This window comes from Amblyomma maculatum, chromosome 4 (assembly GCF_055883805.1).
Source record: "Amblyomma maculatum isolate TAMU_Amacu chromosome 4, ASM5588380v1, whole genome shotgun sequence".
Classification (NCBI taxonomy): domain Eukaryota; kingdom Metazoa; phylum Arthropoda; class Arachnida; order Ixodida; family Ixodidae; genus Amblyomma; species Amblyomma maculatum.
The window spans coordinates 141,850,988-141,868,292 of NC_139347.1; the positions used below are offsets into that span (position 1 = coordinate 141,850,988).

A 17,305-nucleotide genomic window follows, 5' to 3' on the forward strand; every position below is an offset into this window, starting at 1 on the left:
GCATCGTTCGACCGAGAGCAAAAGCTGGAAAAGAGACTAATCGCAATAGCGCTGCCATAAAAACACCAGATAGAAGCCGCTATAATATGTCGCGAAGATGTTTGCTATAAACAGTGCATTTGCACATCAAAATATTACGAAAAGCGAATTAGAAATAGAAAATACAATACTTGCTAGAACAAACCTTAAGTCGCATCAAATATAATTTGCTGTAAAATTATCTTACCCCAAGTATTTACCTCTTTGTTTATGGAAGCACTCTAGTTTTCTTAATGGACGTTAATGGACAGTAATGGACAGTACTGGACAGTACTAGACAGTCGTGAACAAGATGATTCCACGTCTGTGTCTGAAACGGAGAAAAACTGGTTTCTAAATCTCTGCAGCGCGAGGAATTCCGAAGCTGAAACTGAGCTAAAGAGACGCACAGGAAGCTTAGTGCACACGTGATGACAGGTGATAACGTGTTGCAGTCACAACGGCATCATTTCGAACTTACTGCTCTACTACGACGCTTCATGCCCTTTGTTTGGCTTCGTCGCTGTGAAGCATAACGACCACACAGCTGATAATGACTCGCCTTGCCCATGCACCAAGCTGAGGGGCAAAGAAAAAACGTGCAGGGCGTAGAACTTTATTCAGCACCAGAGACCTGCATAGCTTCCCACGGTTCTCTTGCGCTCACGTGCGATTACGATTGACAAAAAAAGTTGTGTATCCTCGCTATGCGGTACTTTCGAAAATTAATGTCTGTGTTTGAAAAACTGATATGACATCTTCGTGTTCCCGGCTTCGAGCTGCCTTTAAGGATTAACCCCCAAACGGCGGTAAATAAATAGTTTTGATTGGGATTAGTTATTGGCTCTGCAGGAGGGATCTGAACCGAATTCTGTTCACCACGGATGAGAGTTTGTTCTTTTAAATATTTTTTCCTACATTGAGCTCACTAATTTCAGGATATCTTTAAAGTGCGCTCTGAAACACTAGTTGTATTTTAATAGAATACAAACTAAACTCAAGCAACTCAAGCTCGAAGGCATTTCATGCTTAACGTAGCGTAGATGTTTTAGGCAAATCAATGTATTTCCAAACACATAATGAGATCGCTGTTTTCAGATTCTACATATTTTATATAATGTAACATTGGGGTTAATTTAAAGTTTCTGGGACTGGGAAGATAACCGGCGACCACAGCCCGTAGACAGTGAGGTCGAACACGCGCAGCGATAGCAGTGCCACTGACTGAAATGCACCCTACGTACTTCCTCTTCACAATTACCCACGGGATGAGGAGGAGCCATCCTGGCGACTTGCAGCGTAAGCAAGATAGCATGGTCGTGATAGAGCTTGAGGCGCTGGACGTGAACAATCTCGCGTCCGCACCGACGTATATCTTGAGGCGGCGTAAGAGGCTCCACCACATAATTAACCGGAGAGGTGAGCTCCAGAACAAGGTACGGGCCGAGACCTTTGGAAAGATATTTTGAGGGCAGTCCATGAGTATTGTAGGGTATCCACAGCCACACAAGAGCACCAGCCAAGAAGTATAGTATCGAGTGCTGGTTGTCATGGTGGGTTTTATTGTGATACTGGGTGTTAGACGTGAGCGCGTGGGTGATTTGGCGACAGTTTACGCATGCTGGGTGGCTTGAGAAGCAAGAGTATACTCGAATTAGTCATGTTGATGCGGGAGTATGGCGTCGATTGTAGCGGAACGATGACGGCCGTAGAGGAGAAAAAAGGAGAGAAGCCAGTAATAAACTCTGTTGTGGTATTTTAAGCGCAAGTGACGTACCGAAGGACATGGTTCCAACCTGAGTAGTTGGAGGCGAGGTACATAGAGAGCGTGTCGCCAGGAGTACGGTTGAAGCGCTCAATGAGGCCATTAGTCTAGGGATGATAGGCGGAGGTGGTTGTATGGATAATGTTGTATTTGGTGAGCAAGGTTTTCACAATGTCTCTTAAGAAAACGCAGCGTCTGTCACTCAGCAGCTCTCTACGTTCGTCGAGACGAAGAACAAATCACTGCAAGTTGAAGGACGCTAATTCTGACGCTGCGGCAGATGGAAGGGCGGTGGTCTCTGCATGCCTCATCAGATGATCAACGGCTACGATAGGCCTGTGGTTGTCGGCTGCAGTGTAGGGAAGCGGATCGTACAAATCGATGCCGACGAGATCGAAAGTGGTTTGTGGGCAGGGTAACGGTAGCAACTCTCCAGCAGAAAGCTGACGAGGTAGCTTACGATGTTGACAGGTGAGGCATGAGCCAACTTACTTTAGCACGGAGGTGTACATGCCTCACCAGTAGTAACGCAGACGGAGACGAGCGTATGTCTTGAAGACGCCCGCGTGAGCAGATTGTGGGTCAGCGTGGCAATAGTCAGAGATTAGCGGACGTAGTTCTATTGAAATAGCGAGCAACCACTTACGGCCATCTGCCCTTTAGTTGCGGCGATAGAGGAAGTTATTACGAATGACAAAGAGGGAAGCATGGCGGCAGAGTGCACGCGGTGGAGAAGCAGCCGTAGGATCAGAGGGAAATCGAGAAGAGAAGTGATCCAAGAATCCTTACGCGTCACTGACGGCATATCGCTGATGTGAAGTGATGACGGGGAGTCGTCGGAAGGGCGAAACTCCCGCGACCTCAGCTGGAAGGGGGCAGCGAGAAAGGGCTACAGCGTCGCGATGCTTGCGGCCGGAGAAGTAAAATGTGCGGACATCCTATTCCTGAAGGCGAAGCATCCATTTCGCCAGTCAGCCAGATGGGTACTTCAGTGAGGAAAGTCGGCAAAGCGCACGATGTCCGTCACTACCTCCAAAGGGAGACCATAGAGGTAAGGGTGGAATTTAGTAAGAGCACAAAAAATGGCTAAGCACTCTTTTTCAGTAACAGAGCAAATGGATTCAGCCTTCGTGAGCGTATGGCTAGCATAGGCGACCACGTATTCAGCATAGCATAATTTGGGCTGAGCGATCACGGTTCCGAGACCAACACCGCGCATGCTCAGATCCGTGTCGACCTCGAAAAGGCGCAACTGCCGGGAAGAAGATCGCTTAAGGCATCAGCGATAGAAGCAAAATTTCTAATAAAATGACGAAAGTAAGAGCACAGCCCGATGAAGCTGAAGAGATCTTTGATGAAAGTCGTTTTGGGAAAGGCTGCTACAGTACAAGGTTTGGAAGGATCTGCAGACACACCTTTGGAGACATTGTGGACAAGAATGGTGAGCCAGTGGACGGCAAAACGACATTTGTTAATTCAGCTGCAGTCTGGCATCAGAGAGTTAGGTCAAAACGTGTTTCAGACGGTAAAGGTGGGTGCAAGTTAGGAGAACAGACGATGATGTCACCAAGGTAGCACAGCCATGTTTTCTGCTTTCAGTTCAGTTCAGCCTTTAGTCGTGTCCGACTCTTCGTGACCCTATGAACCATATGACGCCACGCTTCCCGGTCTCTCACTATCTTCCTAACATCACATAACTTCATCTGCAGCGCCTCGAGGATGCCATCTAACCATCGCGTTCGCTGCCTACCCCTTCTCCGGTGACTCTCAATCTTTTCCAGCATCAAATCTTGCTCCAGCGACTCCTCTCTTCTTATCAGATGACCAAAGTAGCTGAGTTTTAACTTTAGAATTTGACCCCCCAATCAACAGTCAGGGTTTATGGTCGACAATATCGACTGATTTGATCTTCTGGCCGTCCAAGGAACTCTCAAGAGTCTCCGCCAGCACCACAATTCAAACGCTTCAATTCTTCGGCGGTCAGTCTTCTTCACAGTCCAACTCTCGCATTCATACATTACAACGGGAAAGACCATAGCACGCGCTATACGGATCTTGGTTGGCAGTGTAATGTCTCTGCTCTTTACTAGGCGGTCAAGGCTAGCCATGGCTCTCTTTCCCAGAAGCAGGCGTCCAATAATTTCATGGCTGCAGTCTCCTTCCGAGGTTATCTTGCAGCCCAAGAAGAGAAATTCTGTCACAGCTTCCACTTCTCATCCCTTGATGCTCCAGAACTTGATAGGGCAAGACATCATGACCTCTGTTTTTCATGTTCAGTCTAAGCCGAAAGGTCTCACTCTCTCCTTGTACGCGCATCAGAAGTCGCTTGAGTTCCACTTCACTTTCTGCTATTAAAGTGGTATCATCCGCATATCTAAGGTTGTTGATACGTTTCCCAGCAATCTTCACTCCAGCTTAAGACTCGTCCAAACCGGCCTTCCTCATGATGCACTCAGAATATAGGTTAAAAAGGAAGGCGACAGTATGCGACCTTGTCTCACTCCTTTCTCAATCGGAACCAATCAGTAAGATAATGCCCAATTCTGACTTTCGCCTCTTGCCCTTCATACAGGTTCCTGAGGAGACAGATGAGGTGAATTGGAACTCCCATCTCTTGGAGAGCTTGCCGCAATCTCATATCATCTACGCAGGTGAAACGCTTTCGCATAATCAATAAAGCAGATGTAGATGGGTTTCTGGAACTCTCTTGCTGCCGATCCACATACTGCTGCAGCCTACCTTGGAGGATTTTCAACATCACCTTGCTAGCATGCGAAATAAGCGCAATCATGCGGTAGTTGGAACAATCTTTGGCACTGCCTTTCTTTGGAATGGGGATGTAAACTAACCTCCTCCAATCATGTAACCACTGCAGGGTTGTCGAAATTTGCTGACATAATGTATACAGAACGTTAACAGTCTCGTCATGGTTGAGGTTTTGAAGCAACTCAGCTGGAATGCCATCAATTCCGCTAGCTTTGTTCTTAGCAAAGCTGGCTAAGGCCCATTCAACTTCACTCTTCAGGATGACCGGCTCGATATCAGTAATCGCAATCGTCTTATGTTGGGTTTGCACATCCGGGTCCTTCTTGTACAGTTCTGTGTATTCCTGCCACCTCTTCTTTATCTCTGAGGCTTCAGTGAGGTCCCTGCCTCGTTTGTGCTTTATCCTGCTCAGCTTAGCACTGAAGCGTCCTTGGATATGTTTGTCTTACACAGACCTCTTGTGTTGCTCAATTAGTTGTCGTCCTCAACTGCTTGCCACTGTAAGTTCAGGAAGGCATTCTTATCTCTTCTTGCTATTTTCTGAAAATCTGCATTGAGAACCTTGTTTCTTTCTCTTTCCCCCATAACTTTTTCCAAGCTCCTTTCCTCAGCTATTTGCAAAACCTATTCAGATAACCAGTTTGCTGTCTTTCTTTCTTTTGGTTTGGAACTAACTTATTAGCAACTTCTTGTATTATATCGTTCTAGCTTCGTTCTCAATTCCGAAATGTTTTATTGCGGTACACAAACAAAACATCAAATTTGTTGTAGGTTTGGCCTAAAGTTTATTGCTATTCGTAAAACAGTTGATAAAACGTTTTATTAATCAGGAAAGCAAAGCCGCCGGCCTGCTTTCCTTCCTCGAATCCCTATGCCAGTGTTGCTGGAAACAAAACGAGATGACGCCGCCGTGGCCAGCACAAGGATTGTGGCTTGGTTTCCTTCACCGTCGCCATAGACGAAGCGAGCGTTCGAAATTTTGATATAAAAGTGCTGCCTAATTTGAGCTGGAGGACACGGCGGTTTATTCGGGAAGAGCATTCTGTGGCTGTAATGTAATTGCTCAATGAACGTGCCATATATGTCAGGCTACGAGCTTATAGAAAAATCAGACGGGTAGACCTAAATTTTAATATACAGGAGACTAAAGTACTATTCAACAACCTGGGAAAGAAAGAGCGGTTTGCAATAATATACCTCCGTTGATATCTATACTTTTCCGTCGCGTGCGCTGGTGAGTTCTTTCACATCACGTTGAATGTGAAACAACGTTTGTCGATTTATTGACCTTGGCTCTTTATCACATACCCCGCCTTTACGGTCAACAGAGGCGCGGGGTCTTCTTTACGGTGACCTGCCGTCCCTCTATGAGTTTGGAGGACACAGTTAAAAGCTAGACTGGTCAACCCATGAAGTACGTGTGTCGGTGTCTGATTGAGGAATAAGTTCAAGAATGTCACTTTTTTTTTCTTCAAACAATTGGATATTTACACACAGTAATCCAAATTACACAACATAATAACCGAACACATTAAAAATGTCATGACAAGATAGTGCTAAAACACGGCTCGGTAAAAGACAAGACAAAAGAAAACCGACAATTAACAAACACTCCTATAAAAGAAGACTGTATCGATAACAAAGTAAATATTCCGGATATAATAAGAAGAGGCAAAAGTTACACAGAAAACGGCGCAAAAATACTAAACCAGATAAAGGTTTAAAAAAGGCGAAAATATTCAATTAACCGACAGCCAGTGGCAAAAAAGAATTTTCACGGCTTTCTTGTTCGATGAGGCGTCGTGGTCGCAGAGTTGATCGGCAGCGGCGGCCGTACAAGGTGAGGAACAATGAGCTGATCGCGGGTGCGATGAAAAACAAAGCACACTTTCCCAGAGCGAGCGGTCGCGAGAGTTCCTCGAGAGATTACACCTCCCCAGAGCGCACTGCCGCAGGCGTGGTCCGGTCTGCATTTTTGCACTCTCGGCTGGCTGCGCTGCGGCCCATCATCAAGGACGCGCGCTTGCCGGTTGCTGCCCCGGAGCGTCATGTCGAAGCATGTTCGGAGGAGCAGGAACATAACCTATAACGTCCGCTCTATATGTCAGGCAGCTAGTGAAAGTGACAATTTTCGCCAGTATGGGCAACTGACAGCACATAAAAGTGTCGAGGTGTAGCAGCGCAGTGCAAAGATTTGATGAGGCTTCTATATTCAATTTACTCTTCTAGAAACTGACATATAATGAAGAAATTTGAGTGCGTAAAAGGGTCAAAGTATATTAACGCTTTAGAGTTATTTCATGTGGAGTCTGACTTACTCTCCACGTTTTACAACGAGCCCTGGTTAGGAATTGTTGTTTTTTAATAGTGGAAAATCTATTCGCATACTGCAGTTGATTTGAGTGGGGAACGGTTTTACCCCATGATTTACCCCGAGGTTTCGCTGTGACTAGGTAAAAGCAATTCGGCCTGGTTTCTGACAACGGGTAAATATTTAGAAATCAACCAATTCGTTACGTTCTTTTTGCCCCATTATTAGCCATTGTTCGCAAAATCACGATGTGTAGTCGCACACGGAAATTAGTATAGATAAGAATTGGCTTGCCCATATAGTTTTGTATATATAGTTAGTATGGGATCTGTCACTTTGTAAAAGATGACAACTTGGCGAGCAGGCCCCCTCTCATATCCTAAAAGCAGCAAAGTGTGTTCGCACACTATGGTTGAAAATAAATGGGGATACAACTATTCAGCTTGTTGCTTTACAAGTGTTCTAGTGTGGAAGCCTGTAAGTACAAAACAATTGGGAAGGCCGTGCAGACTATGCAGCTAGTAAATTGACCAACTTGTTATTTAGCAACCTGCCCTGTATGGGCGTTATGCAATAACGGAGGAAATTAGTTGCACAGCGCCGTCTACTTGAAAGATTCATTTATGCACATGGTCTGTTTACAGTTTTACAATATACATGGAGACTAAAACTGTAAACAGACCAAATGCATAAATGAATGAATAATTGAAAAGTGGCGAAATTTATTTGATGAAGAATGAATTGCATTTTCGTGTAATTTTCTGTCGAATTAGCAATTGTCAATATATAAATGTGGTGAAGTCCAATTGAGCTGTGAAGCATATTCCATAAGAACTCATTTTTGCTGCTTACAGCAGCATGTGCTACTGTCAGTACCTAAAAAAAGCTACAAAGTTTAAACTGACACTGCCATTATTTTGGCTGGGGATCGACTACATTTTTTCTAACCTCCGTCGGAGGATGAAAAAAGCAGAATCAAGTCGAAACTTCTGGTCATATGTGAATCGCACGTGCTCGACCCCAGCATGACCAGCAGCGCTGTTGAACTGCAAGCCTCACATCCTGAACACCTTCACCTCCAGGTCGAGCAGGTTTAACGCTTCAATTTGCGCATGCTCCTCCGGGCAGTCCCGGTACCCTTGGTGGCACCACTGAGGCTAGACTTCACCCCATCCTCCTCGTCTAAGACGTCGCCGATCTTCAAGAAGGAGCAGACGTGCTCCAGCACATAAGGGCTCAGCATGTCGAGCTGAGTCTGTCTATTGGAGCCATCCTCTTGCCCGGTTTGGGGATAGTTGCACACCAATTCCCTCTTCACGATGCCGGCAAGCTGCCAGAACTGCCAGAAAAAGAAATTGTGTGTGATTGTCAGTTACACAACAGTCGGTAGCTGAGCTTCACAACACAGAACCTAAGTTTCAAGATGAGGACCTGCTGATAACAGAGAAACGCATATTTACACTCTGCGCTGTTGCAGAAATTGTAAAATAAACGATAAGGACATGCTTCACCTGCTAAAATATTTAGGCGTTAAAGAAATATCATCATTACCATCGTCATCATCATCAGCCTGAATATACCCACTGTATTGCGAAGGGCGTCTCCCATATTTCTCCAATTAACCCGGTTGTGGGCTAGCTGCATCCACTTGACCCCTGCGAACTTCTTAACCTCATCCGCCCACCTAATGTTCTGCCGCCCCCTGCTACGGTTTCTTTTCGTTGGAATCTAGCTTGTTACCCTAAGCGACCATCGGGTATCCTCTCTTCGCTCTACATGTTCTGCTCATGCACATTTCTTTTTCTTGATTTCCATTAGAATGTCAGTAACTTGAGTTATTTCTCTGATCCACTCTGCACGCTTCCTATCTCTTAATGTTGCCCCTACAGTTTTTTGTTCTATAGCCCTCTGCGTTGTCCTCAACTTAAGTAGAAACCTCTTGGTTATCCTCCACGTTTCAGCCCCATAGGTGAGTACAGGTTATATGCACATGTTGTAACTTAACTCTTGAGCGATAGCGGTAATTTGCTAGTTATTATCTGCGAGTGCTTGCCAAATGCGCTCCATCCCAATCTTATTCTTCTTGTTATTTCCTTTTCATGGTCCGGATCTGCGGTTACTACCTTTGCTAAGTAGAGATATTTCCCTACTATTTCCAGTGCTTCGCTACATCACGTAAACTGCTGTTCCTTCCCGAGGCTGCTGAATATTACCTTAGACTTCTGCATATTGATTTTCAAGCCCGTCTTTTTACTGTGCCTGTCTAGGTCACCAATAATTCTTTGCAGTTCATCCCCCGAGTTACTTAGCAAGGAAATGTCATCAAAAAAGCGCAGATTACTGAGGTATTCTCCATCTACCTTTATCCCTAACTGCTCCCATTCCAAGTCTCTGAATACTTCCTCTAAGCAAGCTGTGAATAGTACTCGGGAGATCGTGTCTCCTTGCCTAACACCTTTCTTTATGGGAATTTTGTTACTTTCTCTATGGAGAACTATGGTCGCTGTGCAGCCACTATATATATCTTCCAGAATTTTCACGTACGGCTCGTCTACCCCCTGATTTCGCAATGCCTGTATCACCGCCGAGGTTTCTACGGAGTCAAATGCTTTTTCGTCATCAATGAATGCTATGTATAAGGGCTGGTTATATTCCGAGAATTTTTCAATATCCTGGTTGATGGTATGGATATGATCGATAGTAGAGTACCGTTTCCGAAAACCTGCTTGATCCTTTGCGTAATTGCAGTCTAAAGTGTTCCTGGTTTCATTAGCGATTATCTTAATAAATGCCTTATACGTAATAGACAGAAAGCTGACTGTCCTGTAATGTTTGAGGTTCTTAGAGTTCCCTTTCTTATGAATGAGGACAATGTTTGCGCTCTTCCATGGTTCCGGTACCTTCGATGACACCAAGCACTGCGTATGCAGGGTGGCCAGTTTTTCTAGCATGATATCCCCCCAGTCTTTCAACAAATCTATAGTGATCTGATCCTCTCCAGATGCTTTCCGCCTTTTCATAGCTGCTATTGCTTTCTTAACCTCGTCCTTCGTCACCGGGTTAACGTCTGATTGTTTTTACCTTCCGCCAATCTCATTACGGTTCTGACTACTTTGGCTGCTGTATATAGAGATCAGTATAAAGTTCCTCGGCTATTTTGACTATCTTGTCGATATTCGTGATGACGTTGCCCGCCTGGTCCCTTAGCGCATACATCTGAGTTTTGCCTATGCCCAATTTCTTCTTCAGCGCTTTAAGCCTATCCCCGTTGTTTACAGCATGCTCAATTTTCTTCATGTTATACTTCCTGATATCGCCCATTTTGCGCTTATTGATTATATTTGATACCTCTGCCAATTCTCTCTGGTCTGTTGGATTGGAAGCTCTCATACTCTGGCGTTTCTTAATCAAATCTTTCGTCTCCTTAGACAGCTTACCGGCATCCTCTCTAACTATCCTACCGCCTACTTCTACAGCGCACTCAGTAATATCTTTGAAATTATTGTTCATTAATTGCTTCTAGGGTAATGTCGCCATCCTCGGTTAGAGCTGAATATCTATTCTGTAGAGTTCCTGAACTCTCCTGCCCACCCCCTCACCGATAACTTGTTGACGGACTTCTTTCTTACTAGTCTGTTGCGTTCCTTAAATTAATTCGGGACCTCACTATCATTTGGTCACTGCATCGCACTTTCCCGATTACCTCTACATCTTGCATAATGGCGGGAATTGAACACATTGTGAAGTCAATTTCATTTTTAGTCTCCCCGTTCGGACTTTTCTATGTCCATTTCCGATTCTTGCGTTTGCTGAAGAAGGTATTCATGATTACCAAGTTATTGCGTACTGCAAACTCAACCAGCAACTCCCTCCTGCTTTTCCTAGAACCAATGCCATAGTCACCTACTGCCTGGTCTCCTGCCTGCTTTTTCCCTACCTTGGCATTCAAGTCGCCCATTAGTACATTATACTGCGTCTTTACTTTTCGCATTGCCCATCCTGCATCTTCGTAGAAGCTTTCAACTACCTGGTCATCATAACTGCATGTAGGTGCAGAGGCCTGTACAGCTTTCAGTTTATACCGCTTATTAGGCATAATTAGGATGCCTGCCACCCTCGGATTAATACTATATAATTTATCTATATTACTCCCTATATAATTTTTTATAAGGAAACCTACTCCTAGTTCTCGCCTCTCCGGTACACCTCGATAACACAGTACATGCCCACCTTTCAGTACAGTATATGCCTCATTCGGCCTCCTAATCTCACTCAGCCCTATGAGATCCCATTTCATACCCTCTAATTCCTCTGACAGCACTGCTAAACTAGCTTCACTAGCAGGGTTCTAGCATTAAAGAAATGTAATGCGCTGATATTTCCAAAAACATCTGTGTCGAGCCATGCTATCACATGGGGCGAGGCAAGACGTTTTTGATTGGCAGATTCGTGGAAGCGTTTTACTCCACATTCGTGGTATGGTAAAACCTTGCGAAATTCAATTATCGTTGAAACAATTTACACGCAGCCGCTGCTGCCGCTTTGACTTGAGTGGCTTCCTTCCAGCTTGCCAAACTACTCGGCAACCTGCTTGTCAGGCTCCTCTTAGTTCGATGGCCTCCGCAGCCTGTGTGGCAGGAGTTCTGCGCACAAGGATGCGGGATTGAATCCCACACCACGGCGTCCGCTTTTCAATGAAGACGAAAAGCAAGACGTGTGTTGTGCTATGTCAATACACGTCAAAGAGCCCCATGTTGTCAAATATTCCTGGCATGGAGTCAGCCTGAGTCTCATACGTATCCTAACTTGTACCACAAATACTTTTTCCTCCCAACCGCAACCCAGAGAAATGTCCCAGCTGCACTACCAATGCCAACAACGAAGAGTTATACTATATCATTCATTTTGGGCCTGTACAACACCACACGGTAGTGTGTCAGCAAACAATCTCCCCATGCCGTCTTCCAGGGAACTCAGTTCAGTTCAGTTCAGTCGTTCAGTCGTGTCCGACTCTTCGTGACCCTATTGACCATGTCACGCCACGCTTTCCGGTCTCTCACTATCTTCCTAACATCACATAATTTCATCTGCAGTGCCTCGAGGATGCCATCTAACCATCGCGTTCGCTGCCCACCCCTTCTCCGGCGACCCTCAACCTTTCCCAACATCAAATCTTTCTCCAGCGACTCCTCTCTTCTCATCAGATGACCAAAGTAGCTGAGCTTTAACTTTAGAATTTGACCCTCCAATGAGCAGTCAGGGTTTATGGTCGACAATATTGACTGATTTGATCTTCTGGCAGTCCAAGGAACTCTCAAGAGTCTTCGCCAGCACCACAATTCAAACGCGTCAATTCTTCGGCGGTCAGCCTTTTTCACAGTCCAACTCTTGCATCCATACATCACAACTGGAAAGACCATAGCACGAGTTATACGGATCTTGGTTGGCAGACTGATGTCTCTGCTCTTTACTAGGCGGTCAAGGCTAACCATTGCTCTCTTTCCCAGAAGCAGGCGTCTCCTAATTTCATGGCTGCAGTCTCCTTCCGAGGTAATCTTGGAGACCAAGAAGAGAAAATCTGTCACAGCTTCCACTTCTTGTCCCTTGATGCTCCAGGACTTGATAGGGCAAGACGCCATGATCTTTGTCTTTTTAATGTTCCGTTTAGGCCCAAACTTCTCACACTCTTCTTGTACGCGCATCAGAAGTCTCTTGAGTTCCGCTTCACTTTCTGCCATTAAAGTGGTATCATCTGCATATCTAAGGTTGTTGATACGTTTTCCAGCAATCTTCACTCCAGCTGAAGACTCGTCCAGACCAGCCTTCCTCATGATGCACTCTGCATATAGGTTAAATAGGCAGGGCGACAGTACGCAGCCTTGCCTCACTCCTTTCTCAATCGGAAACCAATCAGTAAGACCATGCCAATTCTGACTGTGGCCTCTTGCCCTTCATACAGGTTCCTGAGGAGACAGATGAGGTGAATTGGAACTCCCATCTCTTGGAGAGCTTGCCACAATCTGCTGTGATCTACGCAGTCAAACGCTTTCGCATAGTCAATAAAGCAGAAGTAGATGGGTTTCTGGAACTCTCTTGCTTTTTACATGATCCAGCGAAGGTTGGCAACTTGGTCTCTAGTTCCTCTGCCCTTGCGAAACCCAGCTTGCACGTCCGGAAGCTCCCGATCCACATACTGCTGCAGCCTACCTTGGAGGATTTTCAACATCACCTTGCTAGCATGCGAAATAAGCGCGATCGTGCGGTAGTTGGAACAATCTTTGGCACTGCCTTTCTTTGGAATGGGGATGTAAACTGACCTCCTCCAATCCTGTGGCCACTGCAGGGTTGTCCAAATCTTCTGACATAATGTATGCAGAGTGTTAACAGCGTCATGGTTGAGGTTTTGAAGCAACTCAGCTGGAATTGTATCAATTCCGCTAGCTTTGTTCTTAGCAAGGCTGGCTAAGGCCCATTCAACTTCACTCTTCAGGATGACCGGCTCGATATCAGTAATCGCAATCGTCTTATGTTGGGTTTGCACATCCGGGTCCTTCTTGTACAGTTCTGTGTATTCCTGCCACCTCTTCTTTAACTCTGCGGCTTCAGTGAGGTCCTTGCCTCGTTTGTCCTTTATCACGCCCATCTTAGCACAGAAGCTTCCTTTGATATCTTTGATTGTCTTATACAGAGCTCTTGTGTTCCTTAATTGGCTGTTGTCCTCAACTGCTTGGCACTGTATGTTCAGGAAGGCATTCTTATCTCTCCTTGCTATTTTCTGAAAATCCGCATTGAGAACCTTGTATCTTTCTCTTTCCCCCATAACTTTTGCCATCCTCCTTTCCTCAGCTATTTGCAAAGCCTCTTCAGATAACCATTTTGCTTTCTTGCATTTCTTTTGCTTTGGAACTACCTTAGTAGCAACTTCTTGTATTTTATCACGAACATCAGTCCACATCTCTTCGGGCTCTTTGTCTTCTAGATCTAATTATTGAAATCGATTCCTCACTTCCATAGCATATTCTAATGGAACTTGATCCAGATTATACTTGAAAGGCCTTCTAGTTTTCTGCGTTTTTCTCAATCGAAGCTTAATCTTGGCAACAAGAAGCTGATGATCGGTGCCACAATCGGCCCCAGGCCTTGTTTTTACTGCTTGTATAGCGCTTCTCCATCTCTGTCGGCAAATAATATAATCGATCTGATTCCTGTACAGACCGTCCGGCGAAGTCCTTGTGTACAGGCGCCTCTTGTGCTGTTGAAAATGAGTATTCGCTATGGTCAGGTTGTTTTCTTGACAAAACTCTACTAGCCTCTGCCCAGCTTCATTTGGCTCACCAAGACCGAACTTGCCTGTAATTCCGGATATTTCTTCACTCCCTACCTTAGCATTTCAGTCTCCTATGAGAAAAACGACGTCTGATGATGAGGCGCGGTCTAAACGGCATTGTAGGTCCGCATAAAATCTCTCAACGTCAGCTTCTTCAGCAGTAGTGGTCGGTGCATAGACTTGGATAACTGTTATGTTGAAAGGGTGACCTTGGATCCGAAGTGAAATCATTCGGTCGTTTTTGGAGTTGTACCCTAGCACTGCTTTGCCCATTCTTCTGTTTACTATGAGAGCGACCCCATTCCTTCTCTTGGATTCGTGCCCACAATAAAAGACATAATGGTCGCCGCAGTTAAATTCTCCCATTCCGATCCACTTGAGCTCGCTGATACCCAATATATCAATGTTCAATCTGTCCATTTCTCGCTTGACGATATCCAGTTTACCTTGCGTCATAGATCTTACATTCCATGTTGCTATGTGATACATCTCCTTGCAACATCAGACTTTCCGGTTGCTTCCCGACACATCCACAACTGAGCGTCCTTTTGGCTTTAGCCCAGCCGCTTCATTCGTCCTGGAGCTACTAGGAATCGCCCTTTGTTCATCCCCAGTAACATATGGGACGCCTTCCAACCTGGGGGGCTCATCTTCCGGCGCCATATCATTAATGGTATTGTGACTGGCCATAGGGTTTTCTTGGCAGGAAATACTGGAGTGCGTTGCCATTACCTTCCCCAGTGAATCACATTTTGTCAGAACTCTCTGCCGTGACCTGTCTATCTTGGGTGGCCCTACACAGCAGAGCTCACGACTTCATTGAATTTCGCAAGCCCCTCCGCCACGACAAGGCAGTGATCCATGAAGGGGTCCAGGGAACTAGCCTCGGCCAACACCTAGGCAACCAATATGCCGCATGATCAAATGGGCCGAGCAAACAGCGGTGGCAAACGAGACTGGATTCTATTCAAGAGAGCCTGCAGGAAAGCGGTGGCGCATAGGGCCCTAGAATGAGGGCTCCACTCAGGAAGACAACGGAAATGAAGGTTTTTCTTCTTCAATGCTGCCCTTCTCATATCCCGAGTCACTTTGGGTCGTTGAGCCTCACAAACAATAAATGTGTCGGCACGGCAGCGGTCTGTCTTTAGCGGAATGGAATATATATACGGCACATATACCTAGGCTAAATAAAGTAGCGGTGAGATGAAACTTCACAGAGAAACGACGTTCATTGCAACGTGAACGTGAAAGGTTGCGCGACACAAATAACTATCGGGTGACAGATTATTGTGTCGTGAAGAAATAAGATTCTCTACTAGGTGGTCGGTGATCATGACTACGGGTCAGCGGGGATCGCATGTTGAAATTTCTCGAAATTATTATTGTGAAAGCAATACTACGTAAAGTTTAACCGTTTGTCGTTGCGTGCCGTGTACGTGTCCGTGTCCATGGCGTAAAGAAGAACGCTCGGTCGCCCGCTGCTAATGTGTTCGCTCCATATTCGGTTCAGCGATGTTGAATCCTTATTTTTTATGTTTACTGCAGGGGTATGAGCAAGAGTATCAAACTTAGGGTAAGTCAGTGTATGCAGCAGAATGCCCGGCGGCAGCTGCAGAATGGCTCTTTCTCTAATCCCTACAAATCTTCATTTTATATCCAGGCTGTTTTTCTAGTGAAGGCAGAAATTGTAGTGCTTCGAAAGCAGATATTAAACACAAAAAACTGAGTGACTGCTCCACGTTAAGCCTAGGAAGGAGCTGCACTTTAACACATTGTACAGGGAAGCTGTGGTATCCAGTTCGGACTCCTCACTACAAATGTGGACCGCTGCCTGGGATTTGGAAGCCATCAAATGTAGGGCTCTTGCTGTGCTTGTGTGGCCTAGGCGAGGCATCACAACGAGTTTGATATTATTTTGAAGCGATGTACATAATTGTTTTCTATACCTCGCCAATTTACCGAGTTGCTTTCGCCCGTAACATTAATTACTCGGCATATCACACTGTGATCGCCGCATTGCTACTTCACGCCCGCTGTGCTGTTAATCCTCAATAGACGTCCCAATGCGAGACGATTTTTTTATAGCGCTCTGAGAACTGGTCCACCCACATTGGCTCGGTCAATTAAACGAAACCGCTGCCCTGCGCTAGGTAACGACTGCTGCGTTCCGCGTTAAAAACGAAGTCTGGATGCAATGCTGGCTGTGCGAATATGTGAGAATATTACGATGCTCGTGGGAACCAAGTTAGAATCAGCTATAGGTGTATTATTTCTTTACTGAGTGCGAATGCTAAATTCCACCAAATGCAGTGTGAGATATATTGCGTAAATGCACCGACGTGTTTAGAGTTTTCGCTTTTCTCACTGATTTTCTACAAACGATTACAGTTGTTACAATACGTACTAGACTATGTCTTATACCTAAACAAGCGGTGAGCCAGCATACTGTGTTTATTAACTCACCGTTAAAGTATATCGCTGATCAGATGTACAAATACTGAAAGTACTTTTTTTCTGCCGGCGTACGCCATGCTGCTTAAAAGTGCACATTAATATAATGGTAATTCGCATCTGTATACGCTATAATGCTCCAGCTACAGACCTGGATAGGTCAATCTGCGAATTATTGCAGTGCACTGAAAATAAATATACGCTGCTTATTCTTCTGTGTTTAGTCAGAGCAGTTTTCCCTGTGCTTTATGAGGCTCTAACGGCGCGTGTTCGCCGCGCACTTGCGGCAAGCTACCACGCTCTGTTTCCCTCTACTGTTCAATCGTGCCGAAACGTCGTGCGTGGTATGAAGCGCATTTGTGATGTTATAAAAGCTAACTACACAAATTGATTTTTGGTTTGGTTTGGTTTGTGGGGTTTAACGTCCCAAAGCGACTCAGGTTATGAGAGACGCCGTAGTGGAGGACTCCGGAAATTTCGACCACCTGGGGCTCTTTAACGCGCACTGACATCGCACAGCACACGGGCGCCTTGCTTTTCGCCTCCATCAAAAAGCGGCCGCCGATGATGGGATTCGATCCCGCGTCCTTGGGCACAGTAGTCGAGCGCAGTAACCACTGCAGCACCCCGGCGGGGCACAACAAATTGATGTGTGGGCATTCTTTTT

At 45.5% G+C, this 17,305-nt stretch overlaps 1 protein-coding gene across 1 annotated transcript in view; it reads right to left on the minus strand.

Moving 5' to 3' along the window:
* Positions 1–7,953: 7,953 nt before the first annotated feature.
* The window catches only part of LOC146193208 (uncharacterized), a 66,583-nt gene continuing 57,231 nt past the window's right edge, over positions 7,954–17,305 (minus strand). Inside the window, exon 8 of the mRNA XM_084600500.1 lies at positions 7,954–8,199. Coding sequence (XP_084456626.1) covers positions 7,954–8,199 — 246 coding nt within the window. The remainder of the gene's footprint in view (positions 8,200–17,305) is intronic.